The sequence below is a fragment of the Giraffa tippelskirchi genome, chromosome 6 (genome assembly GCF_054371585.1).
Source record: "Giraffa tippelskirchi isolate mGirTip1 chromosome 6, T2T-mGirTip1v1.2.pri, whole genome shotgun sequence".
Lineage (NCBI taxonomy): Eukaryota > Metazoa > Chordata > Mammalia > Artiodactyla > Giraffidae > Giraffa > Giraffa tippelskirchi.
This window is the reverse complement of record NC_137280.1, coordinates 171,321,674-171,348,486: the sequence shown is the minus strand read 5'-3', so window position 1 is coordinate 171,348,486 and position 26,813 is coordinate 171,321,674. Positions and strand designations below refer to the sequence as shown.

At 37.8% G+C, this 26,813-nt stretch overlaps 1 protein-coding gene and 1 pseudogene across 7 annotated transcripts in view; both read left to right on the top strand.

Annotated features, from left to right (window-relative positions):
• The window catches only part of GIN1 (gypsy retrotransposon integrase 1), a 33,587-nt gene extending 16,366 nt beyond the window's left edge, over nt 1-17,221 (top strand). For 4 of the 7 annotated variants that reach the window (XM_081503705.1, XM_081503700.1, XM_081503704.1 and 1 more), the window contains exons 5-8: nt 3,648-3,839; nt 3,932-4,105; nt 4,563-4,848; nt 13,966-14,674. In XM_081503705.1, the coding sequence (XP_081359831.1) occupies nt 3,648-3,839; nt 3,932-4,105; nt 4,563-4,848; nt 13,966-14,240 (927 nt within the window). In that variant the 3' untranslated portion in view covers nt 14,241-14,674. Of the gene's footprint in view, nt 1-3,647; nt 3,840-3,931; nt 4,106-4,562; nt 4,849-13,965; nt 14,675-16,530 lie in introns of those variants that run through there. The other 3 variants (XM_081503702.1, XM_081503701.1, XM_081503703.1) reach the window with 2 other exon arrangements.
• Nucleotides 17,222-20,874: 3,653 nt separating this feature from the next.
• On the top strand, nt 20,875-21,858 carry LOC145510941 (large ribosomal subunit protein uL18 pseudogene; annotated as a pseudogene).
• The last annotated feature ends 4,955 nt before the right edge of the window (nt 21,859-26,813 follow it).

Sequence of the window (26,813 nt, the reverse complement as noted above, 5' to 3'; positions counted from 1 at the left end):
GCAGACAGTAATATATACAAAAGTTCTAACAAAGGAATATAACTACTATACTTCAGGTATATTATTAAATTTTTACAATTGACAGAATACTGGTATAAGTAACCAGACTGTCTAAGTTCACAGCACCTTTGATATCTCAATCCAGAAGAAATACCTAAAGTTATACTTATTAAATAGTTAGGGCTTGGGCCAGGGGGTTCCTAAGGTGATCTCCAGGTTTTATATTAATAATTCACTAGGAGGACTCTGCAGATGGTCATACTCATGCCTAGGATTTACATACTTAAAGGATACTAAGCAAGATAAGCAGAGAAAAGGCTCATGGGGATAAGTCCAGGGGAAACCAGGAACAAACTTCCAAGACATCCCCTCCCGGTGGAGTCACACAGGATATGTTTAATTCTCCCAGTGAAGAGTTGTAGCAACACATGTAAATTGTTGTCTACTAGGGAAGCTCATTAGAGACTTGGTGCCTGAGATTTTAACTGGGAGCTGATCACATTGGCATCAATAATTCTAGACTCTCTAAAGAAGTTTTCAGTGTAAACCACCTTCTTTGTAAAACAGTTTAGGCACCATGAGCCACCCTTAATCGGTTAGGGAATGGTGGAAACCTCACAGAATCCGGGTTCCTAGTCATCAGCCAAGGGCCAACCTTGTAAGCAGGACTTTCACAGGATAGCAGCCTTAGTTCTGCTGTGTTAACTCTTTCTACACAGGTCCAAACAACTTAAGAGTTTATGTCCTAACCGCTTAGCCATTTAAGAGAAAAGCAGTCATAAATTGAAAGAAAACTATTTTCATTTCATTCTTAAATAGCTGCAGTTAGTTACTAATGGGATATATATACCTGTTGACCTCTGCTCAGTTTTTCAAACCCTGGAATCAGATTGAACACTGTAATCATTTCCTGTTTCACAATAATTTTTATACAATTGTTGCTTTTTATCATAGAGTGTAGAGTGAAGGTCGCTCAGTCGTGTCAGACTCTTTGTGACCCCATGGACTGTAGCCTGCTAGGCTCCTCTGTCCTGGGATTCTCCAGGCAAGAATACTGGAGTGGGAAGCCATTTCCTTCTCCAGGGCATCTTCCCACCCCAGGGAGTGGATTTAGGTCTCCCGGATTGCAGGCAGATTCTTTACTGTCTGAGATACCAGCACCTATCAAAGAACAGTTCTCTAAAGATACATCATTATCGAGAGGAATGTAGTCTTATCTAATCGAATGTTGAAATCCTAAACTACCTTAAGCTAGTAGTTTCCAAGGTGTCCAAGAGATGCTTAAGGGGCCCTTTGGCGCAGAGTTTGGTCATTATGTTCAAAATGATAGAGCTGGTATCACAAGAGAGTGGAGTTAGGGAAGGGTTATTTAATACATTTAATTTAATTAACAGCATAGATAAAAATTTTCTAATTATTTGTTTATTTTATAATATGATTTTAGAATTATTGCATACCAAAATGATTTTCAGATAAATTAAAATTTTTGTGTTTTTTAATTGAAGCAAACAAAAATTCAATTGACTTTAAACAAAAAATCTCCAGAGACTGAGTTGACATTCCAGGCTTAGGGACTAGAGGCATAAATTTGAATGGAAAAATCACCAAATTTGGGCTGTTTAAAAATTAGAAATTTATATGTGGTAAAATAACCAAAACATAAAGGCCAAGGAACAGGCCAACAAAAATAAGACAGATTCATGCAGGAAAGTGTTAATGCCTTTATTATAAAAGATTCAAACAAAAAATTGAGTCAGTGTCAGAAATGTAATTCACAAGAGGGAATAAAAATAATATGAAAAAAGGTTCAAACCCAATAGTAATGAGTAAGGAAAATGAACACCAGTTTTTGTTTATCCATATCAAGAAAAATAGTAATAATAACAAAAATACCAAGTAGACTACAGATAAAATAATACAGCTTTACATTACTGGTAGTATTGCAACTTGAAACTAACTCTTGTAAAACAATTTGCCAGAGATCCAGTAAGAGCCGTACACATACACACGCATATATGTCTTCTGGTTAAATTAAAAATCTGGATAAAAAATGTTATTACATATATTACACATACATATTTTATGTAGATAACTATGTAAAAGCTATATGAAGTCTAGAAAATGGTACTGATGAGCCTATCTGCAGGGCAGCAGTAGAGACACGGACGTCGAGGAGAGACTTGTGGACACAGCAGCGGAAGGAGAGGGTGGGACAGGTTGAGAGAGCAGCACTGAAACATACACGTCGCCACACGCAAAACAGACTGGGAATTTGCTGTGTGATGCAGGGAGCTCGGCCCAGGGCTCTGTGACAACCGTGAGGGGTGGGATGGGGTGGGAGGTGGGAAGAGGTTGAAGAGGGAGGGGACGTATGTATCCCTCTGGCTGATTCATGCTGATGTGTGGCAGAAACCAACACAACATTGTAAAGCAGTCTTCTCCAATTTAAATACATTAAAAACATTTTTTTTTCAAACATTAAAAAAAAATAGATGTAAAGAAACTAAAACAAAAATTTGTGTGGTTAACCATGGGGTTTTTAAGAGTAATGAGGTTGTAGGTTTGTTTTCTTCATTTTTCAGTTTGTGTTATCATTATGTTGCTTTTGTAGCTTTTAGTGATTAAAATATACATAACCATCTGTTGTTTTGTGATTGGTGCTCATCAATAACTAGTTCTCCTAGCCTTCCAAATGTGCTGTCATAGCTTCTTGCAGGTGAGTAAACCCAAGTAACACATCTGGCCAGAGAAAGTAAATGAATGAATGTGTGCCACTTTTAGCCCAAAGTACTGAAAACCTCATGCTCAATTCTTCATTCTTCCAGTCTTATTCTTTCTCTGGAGAATCAACTGAATATTTCAGGTATTACCCTAAACGATAGTGGATTTTCTCTTGTCCAGGATTGTTGAGGTACCTAAGGGAGAACATTTGCTTTGGAGAGACACTCTGACCTGTAGCTGACCTTGTCTTAGCAAGTAGTAAAATTTTTGAGTTGAACCCCTGAGCCTTGGTTGTATTTTGTAACTTGCCTACCTTGACTAAGGTAGCAGTCATCTACAAAATAAGGAATGGCAATATTAGAGCTTTTGTTAATTTTTTCCATCCAATAAGAAAGAAATGAAGCTTTTACTAATATGTATAATTGTATATGTATAATATATAAATTGATAATAGCCTCCTGAATCAACAAAGCAGAAGATTGTATGTCGCACATGGTATGGAAATGTATCTTGGGAGAAAAGTGAGAATCTGCAACATGAGGGAGCCCATAGTGGTCCCCTTGCTCATTTTTTTGCTTTACTGACAGTAATCAAGTTTCTAGATATTGTCCAGTTTTCACCAAACTACCCTTCATAGAATGGGCTTCCCAGGCTTGGCAGTAAGTGCAGGTTTGATCCCTGGATTGGGAAGATCCCCTGGAGAACGGAAATGGCAACCCACTCCTGCCTGAGAAATCCATGGACAGAGGAGCCTGGCGGGGCTACGGTCCATGGGATCGCAGAAGAGTCGGACACAACTTAGCAACTGACACAGCAAACAAATGATCAAGGAAAAGGGAAGATTTAAATTCTTTTGAAACCTTTCCATCAAGGGAAAAATCAAATACAGACTTTTAAAGTCACTGTTGTTTTTACATATTTTTCAGATCAATGTAGAACTATGTGAATTGTTTGGCACAAAGCAAATTGTTATTTCTCATGCCTCCCAAACAATTAATCCAACTGAAAGTACACCTAGCACTATCAAAACATTTCTTTCCAAACATTGTGCTGACTACCCAAACAACTGGGATGATCACCTATCAGCTGTTTCATTCGCCTTCAATGTTACTCACTTGGTATGTATCTTTTTATAATTCGGTACTTTTGAGTTATGATTATCTCTTGGCTGTATGTTTTATTACAAATTGTTGTTTATTTTTCTTGATAGGAACCTACTAAAAATACACCATATTTTCAAATGTTTAATCGAAATCCTTACATGCCTGAATCTTCAGATATTCGTGAAGTGGATGGTGATAGTACAAGTATGTTTGCCAAAATTCTAGATGCAATAAAAGAAGCTGATAAAATAATGGAGAATAAGACAACTTCAGCGGGCCAGGTGATTCTAATAGAAAAAAACTAATTAAAAAGTCTATAAAATGATATAAAAATGTTTTTTCAGCATACACACACATATACGCATGACATACACTTAAACCAAATTTTTTCTATTGAATTATGCATGTCTTGATTAAACAGTGTGTTTATTAGCTATGCAATTCTGAGAGACATTAATAGGACCATGTGTTTTGGAATGAAGGTACAGCTGAATTCAAATCCCTGGTCTTGCTTCCCAGTTATTTAACTTGGGCCTGTTACTTCATGTCATATTACTTTATTTTCTTTATAAACTTGGGATAATAATTTTGATTTTGAAATATTGTTTTAAAAAATTAAATGGGATTCTTCCCTAGCTTTCAGTAGCATCTCAATAAATAATCTTTTTATTATAATATTATCTGTATTTACCTTCAAGAAACTATGGCTCTTTCATCCTTTTTTTTTAACACTTGCAGATGGAGAACAACAATTTTGATGAATTAAATAAAAGCAAAATCGTTGTTAAAAAGAAACCAAAGCAATTAAATCCATTTCATCTAAAAGTGGGTCATGAAGTTTTACGACAAAGGAAAAACTGGTGGAAGGATGGTCGTTTCCAGTCTGAATGGGTTGGTCCTTGTGTCATAGACTATATTACAGAAAATGGATGTGCTGTTCTGCGAGACAGCACTGGGACTAGACTTAAAAGACCTATCAAAATGTCCCACCTTAAGCCCTATGTAAGAGAATTGAGTGAACAAGGTAAATATCTGTCACTTCTCTACATTTTTACTTTCTTTGAATGAAAAGAAAAGTTAAATTATAAGAAATCTCTCCTCCTTTTCCCTGCCTTTCCTTTGGTTAGGTTTTATTTTTCCCTTTTCATTTTTATAAAATTTCGTACAGTGCTGGAGCCCAAAGAGTGTTTTTTATTAGCATATGGCTTCTGAAACTGTCAGGTTTGTAAGAGATTTTATTTTGATTTCTAGTGTTACTTTCACACACTTTTTCCCACAGTTCATGTGCAAGATACTGGACATCTTTCATAGAGGGAAGAATTATATCTTCATTATTTTCACTTTCAGAATATTTTGTCACTTTTAGCATGACATGATAGTAGCTAAGATAAATAATGCCAAAACAAACACCGTCTGGAATTCTGTTGTGAGATAAACATATTAGGGGACATTTAAAGATGTGATTAATTTTTAATGTTGCATCTTTGTCACGGCCATGGTAGATGCAGGGGAAGGTGAGAGTGAGAGGTCCTGAGAATGATATAAAGCACTAATATAAGAGGTGAATAGCACCCTGGACGATGCTACTTGCTCCTAAATGTGAATCTGGATAGTTAAGATATCTTGATCTTCTCTAATACTTTCTTTTGTAGACTGGAGCTAACTGACATGGCTTTTAGTTTAAATCTACTTTATTGAAGCTTTTATTTTGTCCTATTGTATCTGCTCTCTAGAGTTTCTTTGAGGCAGATAACTGAGAGGGAATAAATTGGTATCTTAGCTAGTTACTTTTGTTTTTTCTGTAAAGAAAGATAAAGCATCAGAATTATTTGAATGTGAGTAACAAGAAAGATACAATTTAGTGCCTTTTAAAACAATATAAACAACTGTGTTATTTAACAGGCTTAAGTAAATAATTACAAAAATAATGATAATAGATAACGCTCTTTCTTAGGATATGAAGCCCTTGAGGCTGCACAACTGTTTCTGATCTGGGTCACAACTCTCATGTTAAAAGCTCTTAGTACCTTTGTTCCTACTTATGACAGAACCAGTTGCTCTAGTAAACTTATCTTGGACTATTCCAACTCAGAAAGCTCCCAGTACCTTCATTCTCTGTTAAAAGCAGCACTTTTATTCCTTATGCCTTTTCAGTTCTAAGCTACCCTTTATGATTTCTTCCTTCTGCAAGTTAAGTAGAAACAAAATATTATAAAGTGCAGGTTGTCCTTTCTTCTGCTTTTCCCCTCAATCTTTGGTGTTCAGGACTTGATTCCTTCTAATGTGTTAACCTTCCCAAATTAATGCAAAATCCCTGCTTAAAATGTTGCTGCATCAGGATCTGTTTAACCATTTTGTAACTTGCTCTTGCCAAAGAATTTCTATTTTTATATTATTATTATTTTTTAATAAATTTATTTATTTTAGTTGGGGGCTAATTACTTCACAGTATTGTAGTGGTTTTTGCCATACATTGACATGAATCAGCCATGGGTTTACATGTGTTCCCCATCCTGAACCCCCCTCCCACCTCCCTCCCCATCCCATCCCTCTGGGTCATCCCATTGCCCCAGCCCTGAGCGTTTGTCTCATGCATCGAACCATCGAACCTGGAATGGTGTTCTGTTTCACATATGATAATATACATGTTTCAGTGCTATTCTCTCAGAACGTCCCACCCTCACCTTCTCCCTCAGAGTCCATAAGACTGTTCTATGCATCTGTGTCTCTTATTCTGTTTCACATATAGGGTTATCGTTACCATCTTTCAAATTCCATATATATGCATTAGTATACTGTATTGGTGTTTTTCTTTCTGGCTTACTTCACTCTGTATAATGGGCTCCAGTTTCATCCATCTCAATAGAACTGATTCAAATGTATTCTTTTTAATGGCTGAGTAATATTCCATTGTGTATATGTACCACAGCTTCCTTATCCATTCGTCTGCTGATGGACATCTAGGTTGCTTCCAAGTCCTGGCTATTATAAACAGTGCTGCGATGAACATTGGGGTACACGTGTCTCTTTCAATTCTGGTTTCCTTGGTGTGTATGCCCAGCAGTGGGATTGCTGGGTCATATGGCAGTTCTATTTCCAGTTTTTTAAGGAATCTCCACACTGTTCTCCATAGTGGCTGTACTAGTTTGCATTCCCACCAACAGTGTAAGAGGGTTCCCTTTTCTCCACACCCTCTCCAGCATTTATTGCTTGTAGACTTTTGGATAGCAGCCATTCTGACTGGTGTGAAATGATACCTCATTGTGGTTTTGATTTGCATTTCTTTAATAATGAGTGATGTTGAGCATCTTTTCATGTGTTTGTTAGCCATGTGTATGTCTTCTTTGGAGAAATGTCTGTTTAGTTCTTTGGCCCATTTTTTGATTGGGTCATTTATTTTTCTGGAATTCAGCTGCAGGAGTTGCTTGTATATTTTTGAGATTGTTTGTTGCTTTGTTTGCTATTATTTTCTCCCATTCTGAAGGCTGTCTTTTCACCTTGCTTATAGTTTCCTTTGTTGTGAAAAAGCTTTTAATTTTAATTAGGTCCCATTTGTTTATTTTTGCTTTTATTTCCAATATTCTGGGAGGTGGGTCATGGAGGATCCTGCTGTGATTTATGTTAGAGAGTGTTTTGCCTATGTTTTCCTCTAGGAGTTTTATTGTTTCTGGTCTTACGTTTACATCTTTAATCCATTTTGAGTTTATTTTTGTGTACGGTGTTAGGAAGTGTTCTAGTTTCATTCTTTTACAAGTGGTTGACCAGTTTTCCCAGCACCACTTGTTAAAGAGATTGTCTTTTCTCCATTGTATATTCTTGCCTCCTTTGTCGAAGATAAGGTGTCCATAGGTGTGTGGGTTTATCTCTGGGCTTTCTATTTTGTTCCATTGATCTATATTTCTATCTTTGTGCCAGTACCATACTGTCTTGATGACTGTGGCTTTGTAGTAGAGCCTGAAGTCAGGCAGGTTGATTCCTCCAGTTCCATTCTTCTTTCTCAAGGTTGCTGCCAAAGAATTTCTTAAGGAGATCTAACATTCTGCTACTACTGAATATTCCAGAATCCAATTGAATAGAACAATTTCTAAACAGAAGCAGTACAGTTTTTGCTTCATGGTTAAATTCTCTGCAGATTATTCTTCCAGTAATACAAAGGAAATTGCAAAATTAGTACTAGTGTACATATAAGGAACCTCAAATTGATGAGTAAAATTGTTTTTTCTTATTAATCAAAAGAAGTACTAACCTAGCTATCCTGGAGTCTGGTTCTGGTTTACTCTGGTCTGTTTTTTGTGTGTTTCTCTTATTTGTAGAAATTCAAAACAAATGTGATTTCTGTCATCTTTTCCTCTAGTATCACATATTTTCCTGAAAATCTTCACCTCAAAAGCTGATTTTAAAGTCTTTGAACTAAATTTAAAGCAAATATAATGTCTCTGAGTACTCATCCCATTCTTTTGACATAAATTTGAACATAGTGTAGCCAAAAGGACTATGAATTTGTCTGCATTGTTGCTCTTATCAGCCTCGAGATGTCATAACTGCATTAAAGCTCGCCATCCAGAACAGATATGCTTCTGTTGCCAACTTCTCATCCATTCTTATCCAGAACATAACGGAGAGGGAGCATATCCAGTACTAGGTCAACAGTGTTTCTCATTGCTGTTTTAAGCAGGCCTATGTGTCTGTCTGTCTAGTTCAGTTCCAGGCACCTTTTCAAGACTATTTTAATAAGAAATTTTATGCCATACCATTGTGTCTCTTCATAATTACAATATTTTCCTTTGAGTAGAAAAATGTTATTAACTCCTCATTATTGTATGTGACATAGATTTTGAGTAATTTTGTTTTGATTGGGAATTATCATGATCAGTATGTGTCTGCCTCCCCTAAAGGCCTTGGTCTGATTGCCTCTCACAGTTTGTGAAATGGTTTTTATTCTTTTATATGTTTCCCATTGCTGCCATAATAATTTACCACAAACTTAGTGGCTTAAAACAATACAAGCTTACTGTCTCACAGTTCTGTACTTAGAAATCCAGTGTAGATCTCATTGGGCTACAGTAAGGCATGGCAGGGCTGTGTTCCTTTCTGGAGGCTCAAGAGGGTGTTTTTTTTTTTCCCCTCACTTTTTTTTCTTTTATTGATGTCTTTATTGTTAATTAGTTTATTTTCTATTTTTTAACTTTACAATATTGTATTTGTTTTGCCATACATTGACATGAATCCACCATGGGTGTACATGTTTTCCCCTTCGAGAACCCCCCTTCCACCTCCCTCCCCATCCCATCCCTCCGGGTCATCCCGGTACACCAGCCCCGAGCACCCTGTATCATGCATTGAACCTGGACTGGCGATTCATTTCACATATGATAATTTACATGCTTCCATGCCATTCTCCCATGTCATCCCACCCTTACCCTCTCCCATAGAGTCCATAATACTGTTCTATTTATCTGTGTCTCTTTTGATGTCTCGCATACAGGGTTATCTTTACCGATTGACTAAATACCATATATATGTGTTAGTATATACTGTATTGGTGTTTGTCTTTCTGGCTTACTTCACTCTGTATAATAGGCTCCAGTTTCATCCACCTCATTAGAACTGATTCAAATGTATTCTTTTTAATGGCTGAGTAATATTCCATTGGGTATATGTACCACAGCTTCCTTATTCATTCATCTGCTGATGGGCATCTAGGTTGCTTCCATGTCCTGGCTATTATAAACAGTGCTGCGATGAACATTGGGGTATACGCGTCTCTTTCAAGTCTGGTTTCCTCAGTGTGTATGCCCAGCAGTGGGATTGCTGGGTCATATGGCAGTTCTATTTCCAGTTTTTTGAGGAATCTCCACACTGTTCTCCATAGTGGCTGTACTAGTTTGCAGGGTGTTTTTGTGCATTTTCCACCTTCCAGAGGCTGCTCACATCACATGACTTGTGGTCCTCTTCCTGTCTTAGAAGCCAGCAGTGGGGTAGAGTTCTTCTCATGTCACATCACTCCAGCCTCCTATTCTTCTTCAATCTTCTGCATTTCAGGACACTTATGCTCGGGCCTATCCTGATAATCCAAGATAGTCTCCCTACTCTAAGACTGATTGGTCAGTTGGTTAGCAACCTTAATTCCATCACTACCCTGATCCTCCTTTACCACGTTAGGTAATGTGATCACAAGGTTCATGAATTAGTACACAGCTACCATTAGGGTCTGCTATTCTGCCTGACACAGTTATGGTCTGCGCTCACAACAGAAAACAGAGCTTAGTCCCTATATTAAATAAAGCTTGACTTTATTGTTAATGTACAGTCATCTGTTGGTGTCCGCAGGGAATCAATTCCAGGACCCCCGTGGACACCAAACTCCACGTGTGCCCAGGTCCCTTGTATGAAACGGCACTGTACTCCCCCACCTCCACATCCATGGTGCAAACCTTGGGGTATGAAGACCCACTGTAGTTCCTGCACAGTGCCTCCCTTTGACCTCTAGTTATGTCATCTCAAAATAAGAATCATTCAGTTCTCTGTTAGTACTGGTTATCTCGTATAATAACTAAGTAGTGTCAAATTACAGTTATTTATTTTATCATGAGAAAAGTACTAGTATGGCAACACACTGTACTAGTTTTAGGATATCAGGCCATGTATAGGTTTAGTCAAGACACTTCATTTCAGAATAAGAAAATTAATTATCCTGAAACCTTATACTTTTTCTACTTGAAAAAATAAGTTAATCCAAATCACTCAGACTTTTCTGATTCTTTGGTTTTAATATTTGGTTTTTATTTTTGTCCTTAGGGAAATTTTAATATTCTTATCTCACTTTGTTTTTCACTCTAAGGAAAAGTATGTCAAAACTGCTGATAACACCTTTCTGACATGTCTTGAAAATACCTCTGCTTCTGAGAAACTAAAGACTTAGTCAGTCCGATCAAAACTGAAACAATGCTTTCATCAAGCATGTTATATTAGTAACTAAATCAATAGAATGAGAAAATAAAAATTAAGTAAATTCTATCATGTAATGTGACTGAGTAGACAAGTCCTCTAATATGGTTTTGTTTATCTCTCTTTATACTGGGGGCAAAAACTTACCTTGTTCTTTTCTATATCCGTAACTCAAGATTATTCTAGATTAGTATTGTCTAATAGATATATAATGAAAAAACTATATAATATATAATTTAAAATTTTCTAGTAACCATGTTAAAAAAGTAGGTGAAAATGATTTTAGCAATATATTTTATAATCAATATATCTAAAATAGTATTATTTAAGCATTCATGTAAGGCCTCAAAAATCTCTTTCTGGTGAATCTTTGGTCATCCTTTTTGAAGTTAAAGAGCATTTCTGTTGGCTTCAGTAGATTTAGGACACAGTAGGATGGAAACATATTTGACCTTTCCAAATGAATGAGAATTGTTTTTTGTATACAAAGGCAACTTGAAATCTCCAGAGTAGTTTTCCATTGCATATAGAGTAATTTGTGTAGAATTTGCTGAGTATAATCCTTATTCATTGCAGTTTTATCACACTAAGTTACTTTAAACCTTACTTAAAAGAAAGTGTGTACGTATACATTCAGATATATATATTGGTTACTTACATATAGAAGCTTTCATCTTTTACAAACAAGTGAGGTTGGTCAAGTCCTTTTGTTTCAAAGTCTGTGTAACTAGGAGGTGCTTACACTCAAGGTCTTTGAATGTATTTTCAGGAAATCAAAGGGATAACTTCTAAAAACTTTACATCTATCCATAGTTTCCCTGTTGATACATGTTTACTGGACATATTTTGCTATAGTAGACCTGCTTGATGTGTATGAAAAAATATTTTGAGACAGAAAACTTCCTTCATCAAAGATCTCTGCAAAGATCCAGTATGGAAATACTTTAAATGCTTATAGTAACTGCTCTCACTAATACATTGTAGCATTGTACCCTGAACCTATGAAATTCTCCATGACTTATTAGAAAAATTTCATCAGCAACATTTTTACCATACCTAACCTTTCAAGTTCTTTTAAATGACTACCTAGCTTTCTCTGATATTAACAGACTAATAGCAGACTTTGATGTTGAACCTCTAGCAACACATTCTAAAGGTGTTCTGATTTCACTGATCCTTTTTTCCTCTTTCCTGCTACTATTGAGCATAGCACTTCTCATGGGTTGCATGATTTTTTTTATCTTTCAGAATTGTTCTCTTGTTCAACATTTTATTGCCTACTAACGTAGAAACATCATTGTTATCACCTTCAATTATCCATACTTTTATTTCCATCATAACTGTGTGTATCTTAATAGCATTTTCAATGTAATTACTGCTTTTGCATTAATAAGAATTGGTGAGGTTAAACTTAGAAAACCTCTCTAAACTAAAATACCAGGTACACTTTCCCTAATGAAGAAGTAAATGGGCAAAACTAAATGTCCATGCAAGCCCAAGTCTTCTTACACCACCTATTAGGAGAGAGCATAGATTTGTTGATCTTTTGGTGTTTGTAAATTTAAAGTTCGTAAATGTGTGACTTACAGGGTTGGAATAGATTCAGTTAGCTTTTCACATATTCACTTCAGTTCAGTTCAGTCACTCAGTTGTGTCTGACTCTCTGCGACCCCATGGACTACAGCACGCCAGGCCTTCCTGTCCATCACCAACTCCCAGAGTTTACTCAAACTCATGACCATAGAGTCGGTGATGCCATCCAACCATCTCATCCTCTGTCATCCCCTTCTCCTCCCACTTTCAATCTTCCCAGCATCAGGGTCTTTTCAAATGAGTCAGCTCTTCACATCAGGTGGCCAGAGTATTGGAGTTGCAGCTTCGCATCAGTCCTTCCAGTGTTAGTATGAGGATAAGTATGGTGGAATCGTGTTCTGGGATATATTAGCACATTTATCTGCTCTGAGAAACTTTCATTGATCTCTAATCTAAATGAGCGATTAATGTTCCTTTTGCTCTTTCTTGAACTTAAAATTTGAGGATTCTTTAAGCTATTAAAATCTTGAAGAGATTCTGTTAATGTTTTGGGAGAAAATCCAGAAAGAGAAGACAGGGGTCCAGAAAGCTAATCAGCGGTAGTAGAATAGTTCCTTGTTGTAATGAATTAAAATACTATGTAGAGAGGAATTCTTTTATCTACATTAACTTTTGTTTATAAAGATTCTGCTGCTTTGCCATCTGTTTAACCCTCATTTTAAGCATTTTTTTCCCTGATAGTGAAGATAAATTTGCTGAAAATAGAATAAAATGCTGACAAGGAAAATTCCTTGTCAGTATTTTAGTATGGACTTAGCTACACCTTGAAAGTTCACGAGCATTTTAATATTAAATTAGACTTAAGTAAGCTAATCTTTTTAACCTAATCCATTGTAGCCTGCCTACTTGCGCATACCTGTTATATAAACCTGATTCTAGGAACTTTATCTTCATTGTAGTTTATTACTTCATAGTGTGACAATTTGATATTATTGTCCTAATATGAATTCTATAAAGATTAAAGAATTATCTAAAGTTGTAAATATATGGATTTAACAATTCCATTTGTTAAAATATCTTTCAGGACCCCATAATGCATCCAGAAATGCTTTGAGATATATATTAAGAATATCATCAACATCAAAAATATTGTTTATAACTTTTGTTTTTAACCTATACCATGATTCTCAGCCCTTTCCACCCCCTCACTTACACCTACCAAGACAGATCAAGAGAATACTCTGTAATGGCCTATAGGGAAAAGAACCCATAAAAGAGTGGATATATGTATGTAACAGATTTGCTTTGGTGTACACCTGAAACTAACACAACATTGTAAATCAATTGTACCACAATAAAAAAAATTTTTTTAACTTGTAAAAATAAAATCTCTTTATATTATTCCTAGTTTTATAAAAAAAGTTTGGCTCTCTTAATTCATTGATCTCTCCTGAATTCTGTATGTATGAACTGTCAAATTCATGTATCATTTTATTCATTCTTCAACATGTTATTTATTTAGGAGATATGAGAACCCACCAGAAATTAATCTTGATAATTAATTTGTATTACTTGGGATTGTATTCCTTATTTTACATTATTTCATTTTAAAGTGGTTTAATTATAATTCTAAAAGGCAAACTTATGTTCCTTCTTTCAGATAGTCTCCATCTCTTACATGGTTCAGTAGTGGCAGATCATGACTACATTGGAATGCCTGAGCTTCCAGTTGGAGCATACCACGCAGGTATTCTGGTAGAAGATGCGACTATTGGAGTAGTCGATAGTGAGTTACTGACATCAAGCAAGGATCGTGAACTATTAGAATATAGAAATGCCAAAATCTCTCCACTAATGGAAGATCATAATGCTCTTGAAAAGCAGACTTTTAGTCTCTTGGACTCTTCAAACCAAGTCCTTGAGTACTTAACTTAGTAAACACAAAAATTCATTTAAAGTGCTGTTTAGAGAATATATCACCTTGAATCTTATCTTTTCCATTCAAAACGATTACATAGAAAAAGTATCTTGACAAACTCTTAATGACTAAATCCTGAAGGTTTATTTTGTAATTATTTAATTTATCTGAAGTTGTTCTTCATTTGAATGTCAGTGCATATATATATATACACACATATATATATATATTTAGGCAAAGGACGCATGTAATATATGGATATCATTTTTTCTTCTACAAAGTCAACAGGCAAAGCATGCTTGCTTCTTAGGAAGTAAACTAAATTCCAACTCAAAACTTTGGTATTGTTACCATGTTTTCAGTTTCAATTTTTTTTTTTAATATTCTCCCCTTTTAAAAACTGTTTGACTACCTAGAACTGCATTAATAAATATTTATTGAATGTGTTAAATGAAACCTCTTCCTGTGTCATTGAAACGTCTAAAAATATTGTAGTTACTTAATGGGCTCCTACAGTGTATTGGTAAGTTCACCTTGTTAGACAGGCTAAAGATTAGGACCTGAAACTATATATTGGCTTGAAAACATGTGTGCATTTCCACAGTATATATTAAAGTCAAAAGCATCCATTAATAACTTTTTTTCTGCAGTCTTAAAAAAGTAAATAATAATTATAAAATAACTGATATCAAAGATTTTAAACTATATTTCTATAATAGTTATAACTTTGCTTAACAAATATTTGTTATAAAGCACTTTGAAGAAGGTTGTGGGATACATAAAAGCTAGGTGTGCCTTGTCCCCAAAAGACTTACAGTCTGGTGAGGAATATAGATCATATAAGCCACATACACATCAAATTGCCAACCTCCTCTGGATCATCAGAAAAGCAAGAGAATTCCAGAGAAACATCTACTTCTGCTTTATTGACTATGCCAAAGCCTTTGATTGTGTGGATCACAACAAACTGTGGAAAGTTCTGAAAGAGATGGGAATACCAGACCACCTGACCCACCTCTTGAGAAACCTGTATGCAGGTCAGGAAGCAACAGTTAGAACTGGACATGGAACAACAGACTGGTTCCAAATAGGAAAACGAGTATGTCAACGCTGTATATTGTCATCCTGCTTATTTAACTTATATGCAGAATACATCATGAGAAATGCTGGGCTGGATGAAGCACAAGCTGGAATCAAGATTGCTGGGAGAAATATCACTAACCTCAGATATGCAGATGACACCACCCTTATGACAGAAAGCAAAAAACTAAAGAGCCTCTTGATGAAAGTGAAAGAGACGAGTGAAAAAGTTGGCTTAAAGCTCAACATTCAGAAAACTAAGATCATGGCATCTGGTCCCATCACTTCATGGCAGATAGATGGGGAAACAGTGTCAGACTTTGTTTTCTTGGGCTCCAAAATCACTGCAGATGGTGACTGCAGCCATGAAATTAAAAGACGCTTGCTCCTTGGAAGAAAAGTTATGATCAACCTAGAGAGCATATTAAAAAGCAGAGACATTACTTTGCTAACAAAGGTCCGTCTAGTCAAGGCTATGGTTTTTCCAGTAGTTATGTATGGATGTGAGAGTTAGACTATAAAGAAAGCTGAGGGCCGAAGAATTGATGCTTTGGTACTGTGGTGTTGGAGAAGACTCTTGAGAGTCCCTTGGACTGCATGGAGATCCAACCAGTCCTGAATATTCATTGGAAGGACTGATGCTGAAGCTGAACTTCCAATACTTTGCCCACCTGACACAAAGAACCGACTCACTGGAAAAGACCCTGATGATGGGAAAGATTGAAGGCAGGAGGAGAAGGGGACGACAGAGGATAAGATGGCTGGATGGCATCACCAACTCAATGGACATGAGTTTGAGTAAACTTTGGGAGTTGGTGATGGACAGGGAGGCCTGGCGTGCTGCAGTCCATGGTGTTGCAAAGAGTAGGACATGACTGGGCAACTGAACTGAACTGAACTGAAAAGGAAAAATGATTAGAGGAAAGAAATCAAAGACTTCATCATATATACCTCAGACCAAATAGATTCCACATAGAATTCCACAGAGAACCCTTAAGAAAACATAGTTGTCTCAAACAGTGATTCCCGTCTTTCTCCCATTAGCAGAGGAAAGTTGATGATGGAGTCATACTGAACTCTCTTTGGTAAATGTAAGTGGTCAAGTTTCCTTTTCTTAACTCAAATGAAGTGACATTTTTTCAATATCTGAGTAAATCTTTTTCCACTGTAATAGGGTAATTAGTCATTTTAGAATTACAGTTTCTAAACCTTTTTTTTTTTTTTTAGAATTCTGCCTCCCCTAAATACTTCCTCAAACAGACCTTCATCCTGTGTGCACTGATCATGTTGGGTTCCACTACACTCTGTCTACAAATCACCCCAAATTCTTAGTGGCTTAAAACAAGACTTTTACTTCTTAGCCACCCTCTTGGTTCATTAAGGCTCCATTTTTATCTTCACTCCCGGATGCAGGCTGAAAGAAACTGACTTCTGGAATATCCCAGTCACCATGGCGAGGGGAGAGCATGGTGAACTGAGCACTGGCTGTGAAAAGTCCTTCTTACATCACAGCGGTCAAAGCCAGTCACGTACTGCTAATGGGTACAGGTTTCTTTGTGTAGTGATAACAGTGTTCTAAAGTTAATGGTGACGGATATGTAATACAATACTAAGATCCACTGAATTGTATACTTTAAAAAGCTGAATTTTTTGAGAGTTATATCTCAATATAATTGTTTTGTAGGAGTGTAAACAAAAGTTAAAACAAACAAAACCTAGCCACATAGCCATGCCTAATAGAGTCCTATTGTATGCGTTAGACGGAGGAAAAGAGAGTATTGGTGGATCACTGCAGTGACTGCCAAAACTCATCTTTGTTTGCAGATTTTATTAAAGGCCATTTATGCTGAAAGTTACTTTATTTCCTGATAGTGAAAATAAGCTATTCAAATAAAAATGCTGATTTTTACTACTGAAATCTCAGGATTCTAATGTAGATTCTAAAATATAGATATTAAATAAATACACAGGAAATACCTACAAATAAGATACATACACATAATCTTACCCTAATGTTTACAGGGCCTTGTCAAGAGTGAAAATAGATTTTAATATACCATACATATACCACATGGTATATATACCTAAATAATTAGAAGTTATAAATCAAGCTAATAAGCTATTCCTAGGCCAGCAAATATGCCTCAAGCTTCCTGCAATTCCTGGACTCCTCCAGCCTGACACTACTAAGCGGCAAAGCAGGGAGAGCTGGCCTCAGAGCATCCTCTGTCTCCACTCCATCCTCCCCCAAGAATGACTTTCCGCCCTCCACTGCTGCACCTCTCCGCCATTTGAGCCCCTGCAGAGGCACCCTCTGACCAGCCCAAGCCTTTGGGGTGTGATCTCCGCCTCTGTCCACCCCGATAGGAGGGAGGCCTTTGAAGAGGTTCTCCAGGTGGGAAAGGGGCACATCCCTGAGCCCTGTGAGCTGCTCACTCTGTGTGGAGGGACACTGCCAAGGGGGACGGGGCACAGCCCTTAGGCAAAGAGCCCAGAGTGAGTCCCTCTCACCAGGATTTAAGGGAGCTGTTCCGTAAGCATAGAGTAAAATTTTGACCAAAAAAATAGCAATGTCTTCACGAGGCTTTGTATGCCACCTTGTGGTATTTTTTATGAACACTTAAAAACGTGATATAGCAGGAAATGCTGAGTATACTAAAGAAAATTTTTTTGAATGAAAGCAATTTCCCCACTTGAAACATTATTTTTAAATATCATAATTAACATTTCTAGTATAAAATTTTTCTTATATCACCATCTTTTAAAAAACTCACTAAGTTTTACAAAATAAAACTTACTAGTTATGAGAGTCATACACTCAAAAAAGATATGTGTTATGTCCATGTGCTGTTCTGGCACTAAGGATTGAGAAATCTCTCTGTCCTCCTAGAGCTTGAAGTCCATTAGGGTAGTGAAACAGTGACCTGTAGTTCTTAATGAATACATTTCTTTACTTAGATCCAATCTTAAAATCTCACTGATAGCCTTTTGCACAAACATCTTGTTTGGGACCCTTACCTTAAGCCTCTTCCACTTATTTTTGACTGTGTAGAAAGTCCTAATAATGTTTTGTTTAGAGGTCTGGAAAGGAGTGGGCCATTTCCAGTTTGAGTTTCTAATCATGATGATTAAACACCAAAATAAGCATTTAAGAAGCAAATTTTTTTTTCAAACTTTTATTTTCCACAGATGAATTTGTGATTGAGAGGGCAATGCCAGCTTTGTGCAGTGTTACAATTAAAGTTAAACAGGCAAAGGTCAATTCAATGCCATCAAATGAAAAAGTTTCTAGATCGGTAGCTTGCCCAGAGTGTGAGGACCAGATCGATTGATTCTCCTGCTTCCTCTAATCCCTCCATGTCCTCCTCACCCAATTTCTTCCTCACTGCCCATTAACACTACTTCCTTTGTGTACTCACACAAAACTCATTAAGAAGGTAAGGAGCGCTGGGTCCAGTGCACTTCCCCTATGTGACCACCTCATTGTCCACACTTTGCAGGTCCTTGCCCTCTTGGCACGGAGAGCACATAGCGAGGAGGGCCATTTCCTTGGCCTGGCAGGTAGCTCGAGATCAGATAGCCAGTGACACCTTTGCTCACTCCTTTTCTCCACATCCCAGTAAAGCCTCTGTTAGTTCTGATAAGAGGTCCCAGGAAACGAAATGAAGAACACAAGAGAAACTAAAGGGAAGGGAGCCTGACTTCACTCCTTCCTGTGTAGTACTGTGAAGCAGAAGTGACAAGAAAAGCACTCAGGGGAATGGTTCTTCCCATATGCTTTCCTACTGCACTGTAACATGTAATCTATAGTCTCTGGGTTTCCGTCCTTTTACTCTTTCCCTTTAGAATTCCATCCTTACAAATATAAGTATATACACACATACATATGTATACAATTCATTAAAAAATTTTATGTGGGAAATAAACAGTGATGAAACCATCATAGAGGTAGTTTATGTGCCTTGGTTGTAGCTAGAGCAAGTCAGCAGCAAATCCGCCTCAAGTTTGAGAACGGGACTTAGAGTGAAGCTACAATCCTCTGTGAAGCCACACTGATCACTATGTTAATAATCACCCATTTTACCCGAGGTAGTTAATATGTTATTAGTTAAAAAGATAATGACTTATTTTTATGTAATTTGAAAAACCATAAAATCCAAAATATATAAAAACTCCTATAACTCAGTACACCAAGGAACCGAATTTAAAAATGGGTAAAAGATTTGATTCTGCATTTCTCAAAGATATGCAAATGAGATACCACTTCACACTCACTAGAATGGCTGTGATAGTTTTTAAAAAGAAAAAATAACACGGGTTGATGACACAATGTGGAGAAGTGCAGCCCTTGTACATTACTGATAGGAATGTAAAAGAATAAAATGGTTCAGCCACTATCGGAAACTGTTTCTTCCTCAAAAATCTCAACACAGAATTATCATATGACCCAGAAATTCCACTCTTGAAAACAGGCCCTGGAACAGATAATTGTATGCCAATGTTTATTGTAGTATTATCCAATAGTCAAAAGGTAGAAACAATCCACGTGTCCACTGACAGATGAATGAGTAAATAAAACTTGGTATATACATGCAATGGAATATTACTCAGCTATTGAATGAAGTTCTGAATAACACTACCATGTGAATGACCCTTGAAGAAATTACGCTAAGTGAAATATGTCAGATATAAAAGGAAAAACATTGTATGATTCCACCTATATGAAATATCCAAAACAGGCAAATTCATAGAGATAGAAAGTAGATTAAGTGTTTAGCAGGGCTTAGGGGAGAGGAAATGGTAAGTTAATGCTTAATGGCCACAAAGTTTCTGGTTGAAGTAAAGACGATGTTTTGGGAATAGTGGCGATGACAGCACTATGCTGAGAGCGTCATTAACATCACTGAACCGCACACCGTAAATTGTTAAAATGGCAAGTTTCATCTTATCTATATTTTGCCACAATTTAGAAAGATTAATAATGTAACATATCAAAAACTATTGAGTTATTCACTTTGGTGAATTGTATGATATGTGAATTATATCTTAATAAAGTTTTTAAAAGTTCATGGGATACAGCTTAAATTGTGCCTAGATGAAAATTTATGACCTATATACTTACTTACATTGGAGAAAATAAAGTTTACAAAGTAATGAGCTAAGCATCCAATTTAATGTGGTATGAAAAGAATAAGCGACCAAGCCTAAAGAAAATAGAAGGTATAAGATCATGAACATAATAGAAATTAATGAAATAGAAAATAAGTTTATAATGACAGGATGAACTGAGCCAAAATTTGCTTTTTTGAAGACACTAATAAATTGAGACAAATCTAGCAAGTTCTAATTTAACAAGTAAACAGAATTTATAAATAAAAAATATTATAAAAGGATCAGAATGCCATATAATGCAGATATTTAAAAGACAAATGATATTATAACTTAATCCTGATAACTTTGAAATCTTAATAAAATTGATAAATTCTAGAAAAAATTAACTTGCAAATGTCATTCAAGAAGAAATAAGCCAGCTCTTTGGCAAGCTGTGAACTCCGGGCTCTGTTCCACAGGATGGGGTTTGTCGAAGCTGTCAAGAATAAAGCCTACTTAAAGAGACACCACTGAAATTGAGAGGACGGCAAGAGGGCAAAACTGACGACTATGCTCAGAAATGATTGGTAATCCAAGATAAAAATAAGTACAACACACTCAAATACAGAATGACAGTTCATGTAACCAACCGAGGTATCATTTGTCAGATTACTTACACCAGTCTAAAAGGAGATACGATACGCAGCTTATGCTCACGAACTCCCAAAATAAGGTGTGATAGTTGGCCTGACAAATAACGCTGCAGCATATTGTACTGGCCTGCTGCTGGTCTGCAGGCTTCTTAACAGTTTGGTATCAGCAAGATTTATGAAGGCCAAGTCGAGGTGACTGTAGATGAAGACAGTGTAGAAAGCCCTGGTCGTCAGCCAGGTGCCTTGACCTGTTATTTGGATGCAAGACTTGCCAGGTCTACTACTGGAAATAAAGCTGGGGACCCTCAGGGGAGTTGCCGATGGAGGCCTGTCTACCCCTCACAGTACCAAATGATTCCCTGGTTATGATTCAGAAAGCAAAGAATTCAGTGCTGAGGTTCACTGAAAGCCCACCAGGGAGTAAAATATGGCAAGTGACATGCATAGCCTGAGTGAAGAAGATGAAGATGCTTGTAAGAAACAGTTCTCTCAATACCCAAAGGACCCTGTGATGCCAGACATGATGGAGGAGATGTATAAGAAAGTTCATGCTGCAATACAAGAGAATCCAGTGGATGAGAAGAAGCTTAAGAAAGAAGCTGAAAAGAAGTGGAACCATCCCAAAATGTCACTTGCCCAGAAGAAAGATTGGGTAGCTCAGAAGGCAACCCTCTTTAGAGCTCAGAAACAGGCTGCCGAAGAGTTAATACACAAAACCACAATTGTTTATGAAGATTTTTCAGATAAAGACAATAATAAATGTATTGACCAAGCAAATAATAAGCCACGTGATTTTACCAAACATTTATAACAAAATGTAAGGAATACGTAATTTTAATCTTAGTGCAAATTATTTTATGGTGTAGAAACAGAAGTACCACTCCTTATATCTTTGGCATGAGGGTAGCATAATCTTAAAATCTGAAAAAGACAGGATGAGAAAGGAAAATAACAGGTCATTCTCTCATGAACACGAATGCAAAGATGTAAAAATAAATTAGCAAATTGACTCCAGTGACCTATAAAAATACACATTGTGACCAAACTGAGTGGATTCCCAAAATGCAAGTTTGATTTAATTAACAGCTGCATTTCTAAGAGAGCTGGCCAAAAAAAAGAGAAGAAATACACCCAATGTTTTAACAGAAGAAAATTTAAGGAACTTTTTAAAGATGAATAGAACCCACAATGAATGGCGGGACATCTGGTAACCAGAAATAGCCAGAAACCTCTAGGCCTGAGGGGGCAAAGAGTGGAAGTGCCCAGTGAGAGATGAATTTATGGAAGAGAATTTAACCATCAGTGGTGGTCATCATAGAGAAAGGCAACCTCTGCCAGAACTGTACAAGTCAGAACTGCGACAATCACTGTCAGAACTGTGACCCTTGGAGGGGACTCCTCCCATCTCGGGCTAGTGCCTCTCATTTGTTGGCGCCCGCCCCCACCCCCCCAAGGGAAGTCAGTGGCAGGGAGCTTGGGTTGGGATGAAAGCAGTAAGGATCAGCCTCCTGGTGATCAGAGCAGAAAGGGCAGAGAACAGATGTAGGTGAGTGATTTGAGAAGGATCAGAAAAACCACATGATCAGATGTAAAAAAAAAAAGTCACATAATCTAGTTAGGTGGCAAACATTTTCTGTAAAGGACTTAGCTAGATAGTAAATATTTTTCAGCTTTGCAGGCTATACATTGTTGGAATCACAAAATTTTGCCATTGTAGTAGAAGCAGTCATATATACATACTAAACAAATGGGCGTGTCTGTTTTCCAGTAACATTTTATGTACTCCGCCCCAAAAAAATTGTGGACTGAATTCAGCCTGTGGGTCGTAGTTTGTAGACCCTTTATCTAGTAGATGCAGAGAAAGTATTTGCTCAATGTTAACATCCATGTGAAATAAAAAATTCTTGGCAAACTCGGAAGGACATTCCCTTATCATGATAAAGTATCAGTTCATCTCAGTCACTCAGTTGTGTCTGACTCTTTGTGACCCCATGGACTGCAGCATGCCAGGCCTCCCTGTCCATCGCCAACTCCCGGAATTTACTCAAACTCATGTCCATTGAGTCGGTGATGCCATCCATCTCATCCTCCTTTATCCCCTTCTCCTCCTGCCTTCAGTCTTTCCCAGCATCAGGGTCTTTTCAAGTGAGTCAGTTCTTCACATCAGGTGGCCAAAGTATTGGAGCTTCAGCTTCAACATCAGTCCTTCCAATGAACACCCAGGACTGATCTCCTTTAGGATGGAATGGTTGGATTTCCTTGCAGTCCAAGGGACTCTCAAGAGTCTTCTCCAACACCACAATTCAAAAGCATCAATTCTTCAGCCTTCAGCTTTCTTTATAGTCCAACTCTCACATCCATACATGACTGGAAAAACCAAAGCTTTGACTAGATGGATCTTTGTTGAAATCTAGATACAGTCAATAAATACATTAAAAGATGTTCAACATTATTAATAGCGAGAAAAAAATGCAAATTAGAACCATTATTAAAGATGATTTAAAACGTACAAGATTGGGAATAGTTTAAAATACTGATAAGGATGAGGACAGACAATACAATTATACATTATTGGTGAGTCTATAAATTGATCTAGCTATTTTGGAGAAACAACTTAGTATTATATAACAAAGTAGAAGATGCACAGGCCTATAATCCAGTAATTTTGCACCAGGAGCTGTGTTCAAGGAGGAATATTTGCAATAGCAAAACACTGGAAACAACATAAGTATCTATCAACAAAATAAATGGATTGTGGCATATTCATACAATGAAATACTTCATAGCAGTGAAAAGGAACAAATTATAGGTTAACATAAAAAAACATGGAGGAAGTCAGGAACACAACATGGAGCAGAAAAATCAATGTGAAAAAGAAAGACATGGGTAAAGTTTTGAAGAAAGTGAGAAAGGGAGGCATATGTCTCGGGTGTGGGGGAGCATTCCAGAGGAGAAGAGACAGCAAGTGCAAAGATGCTGAGGTGTTTGTGTTTGGTGTTTTGAGGGATAGTAAGGGGCCCAGGATACTCAGAACAGAATAAGAGGAAGTATAATAAGAGGTCAGAGAGGCAAAGGGGTAGAATAAATTGTTTCATGACTTGTAGGTCACTGTATGGCGTCTGCTTTTTAGTTTGAATAACGTGGTTACTCACTGAAAGTATCTAACAAAAGCGACCTGATCTGACACGTTTTTTAGATCATCACTTTGGAAGCTGGAATCAGAATGGACTGAGAAGGGGCAATGGAGGAATGGTTAGGAGACTGTTGCAATAATTCAAGTGAGAGATGACAACAGCATTGGTAGCAATGGATGTGGCGAGAAATGCTTAGTATACGTTATATTTTAAAGCTAGATGACATGGAATTTGTTGACACTGAAGTATTTAAGGAAGACAGGAGTCTGATGACTCTAAACCTTTTGGGTTTGCACAACCAGAAGGATGGAGTTGCCGCTGAGATGAGGACGACTTGGAGGAGCAGGTTTGGGAAAGACAAAATAAGTCGTTTTGAACAGGCTGCGTTTGAGATAAACATGCAAATGGATATGTTGGGTAGACATCTGGATATAAAAGCCTGAAGTTTAGGAGATAGGAATTCAGTATTCATTTATGCACCGTCAGAACTCTTCAAAAGAAAACTTGTAATATGTGTCCTTTTGGGGAGCCCAACGCATTATCTTTGCTTCAGAGAGTTGCACTTGCTGTTGACCCACCACACTCCTTGTTAATTATTGCTGAGGCAGCGATCGAAAACACCGGGTGATTGATTACACACTCTGTGGCATTATTTACATTACCTGGCAGAGCAAACAGATTTTTAAGCAAGGCTCCTAGTTTCATGAATGGTGGCAGCTGAGCATTCAGCTCCTTCCCCCCTTGATGGATACAGCTGATGCTAACACCACGTTTAAGGGACTACGAATAAAGCAGGCAAATTCGCAAGAATCTCATTCTCATCTATGCCAGTGGAAACTGAATGAGGCAGAACATTAGTCTCTGCAGCCACTTATTATTTTGCCATCACATAGTACTTTGTCTTTCCTAAGGAATTTACAACCCGATGTAATTTCCACCGAATTTTTGTTCCAAAATCACCTTCCTATTTCCACCTCAATTTGCATTTGAAGACTGGAGAGAGAACACCCCTCCACCACCCACACACACACACACACACACACACACACACACACACACACACACACACACACAAAGATTAGATTCTCTGCACTATCTTCTATTCCACCTCACAAACTTGAAGTTATTAGTCCCTAATTGTAATCACCCTTTGAGTTCCTATCAGTGAATAGATTCTAAAAGTCTTAGCAGCATATCTGATTTTTCTAAGATACCTGAATTATCAATTTCACTGGGGTTCAGGGCTTTACTGAAGAAATAAGCGTTTCTGTTCACTCAGAGGAAGACGCTGTGTTTGGCTGCAGTGGGGAAAGGGTTTCATCTCAACTGTGACCAGTGAGTGGAAGGTCATGCACAACCTGGGAAGACAGAGTGGGTATTGAAGGCAGTGAAACAGCAGGAAGCGAAATATTTTCTGTTCTCCCCTCAAAGCTCTTCGGCTCTTTCCACAGTTAGCTTCACATCCCTCCCCAGGAAGAGGCCTGGCCTTTAGGGTTTCAATCTCACAGACTGAGTCTCCTTGAACTGAAAAAACTAAAGAAGAGAGTAGATCTTCCTGATGGTGGGATGGGGAGGGGGTTAATCACTGCAAAGGGGCACCATCAGGCTGGGAGATTCTGCTGTGGGACACAGACTTCCAAATAAAAGTCATCCCGGATCTGTGAGCCGCCTCCTAAGACAGGAAGGCAAGGTGCAGATCACCTTTGGGAAGGGTTCAGAACTGGCCTAGGCAGCCCACCCAGAGACGTCTTCTCCCCGTGTGCAGTTAGGAAATTACTTAGCTAGACTCCTGGTGGGAGTAGGAGTAATTCAGCATTTCAAGGCGCCATGACGTGGCTGTGGAAGCCGAGAATGTATTTTCATGTAGCCCAGATCTTTGTGGGAGTTTTCAGGCTTGGGGCTGGACAATGGTTTACCTGGCTTGAGATTACGGGATAGTTTTTTGCTTAGGAAGGGCTTCCCCGATGCCTCAGTTGGTAAAGAATCCACCTGCAGTGCAGGAGACCCTGGTTCGATCCCTGGGCTAGGAAGATCCCCTGGAGAAGGGAATGGCAACCCACTCCAGTATTCTGGCCTGGAGAATTCCACACTCCATGGGGTCGCAAAGAGTCGGACACGACTGAGGGACTCTCACTTCTTTTTTTCTTAGGAGCTGTGTTGAGATAGTTTACATACCATACAATTCACTCATTTAATGTGACAATACAAAAGCTTTTAGTATTCAGAGTTGTGGGTTTAGTCATGTGATACACGTACAAGTAAACTTCAAACAACTTGAGACCCGCTGTCTGAGGGGGCAGCAGAGAGCAGCAGACAGGGACCCCTGCAAGCTGCACTCTCTCTATTCCTCCTCCTTTTCCCGCTTCTGCTGCCAAGGAATCCATGCCCACCCCTTTGTCATCCTTCCCCACAGCTGTAAAGTATCCCTGGACCCCAGAGAGCTTTTCCTGCTCCATGGTTGCCCCACACTTGGCGGTGCACCGAGGTTTGCTTTGTGTGCCCAAGGCAAACTTACAGTCCGAGTGGGTCCAGGCCTCAGTGACGGCAGTGGCGTCATTCTTTTTTTTTAATGGCAGTAGATAAATGTTCAGTCATTTTTTGAACAGCATTATGTATGTATATTTTTCCTTCT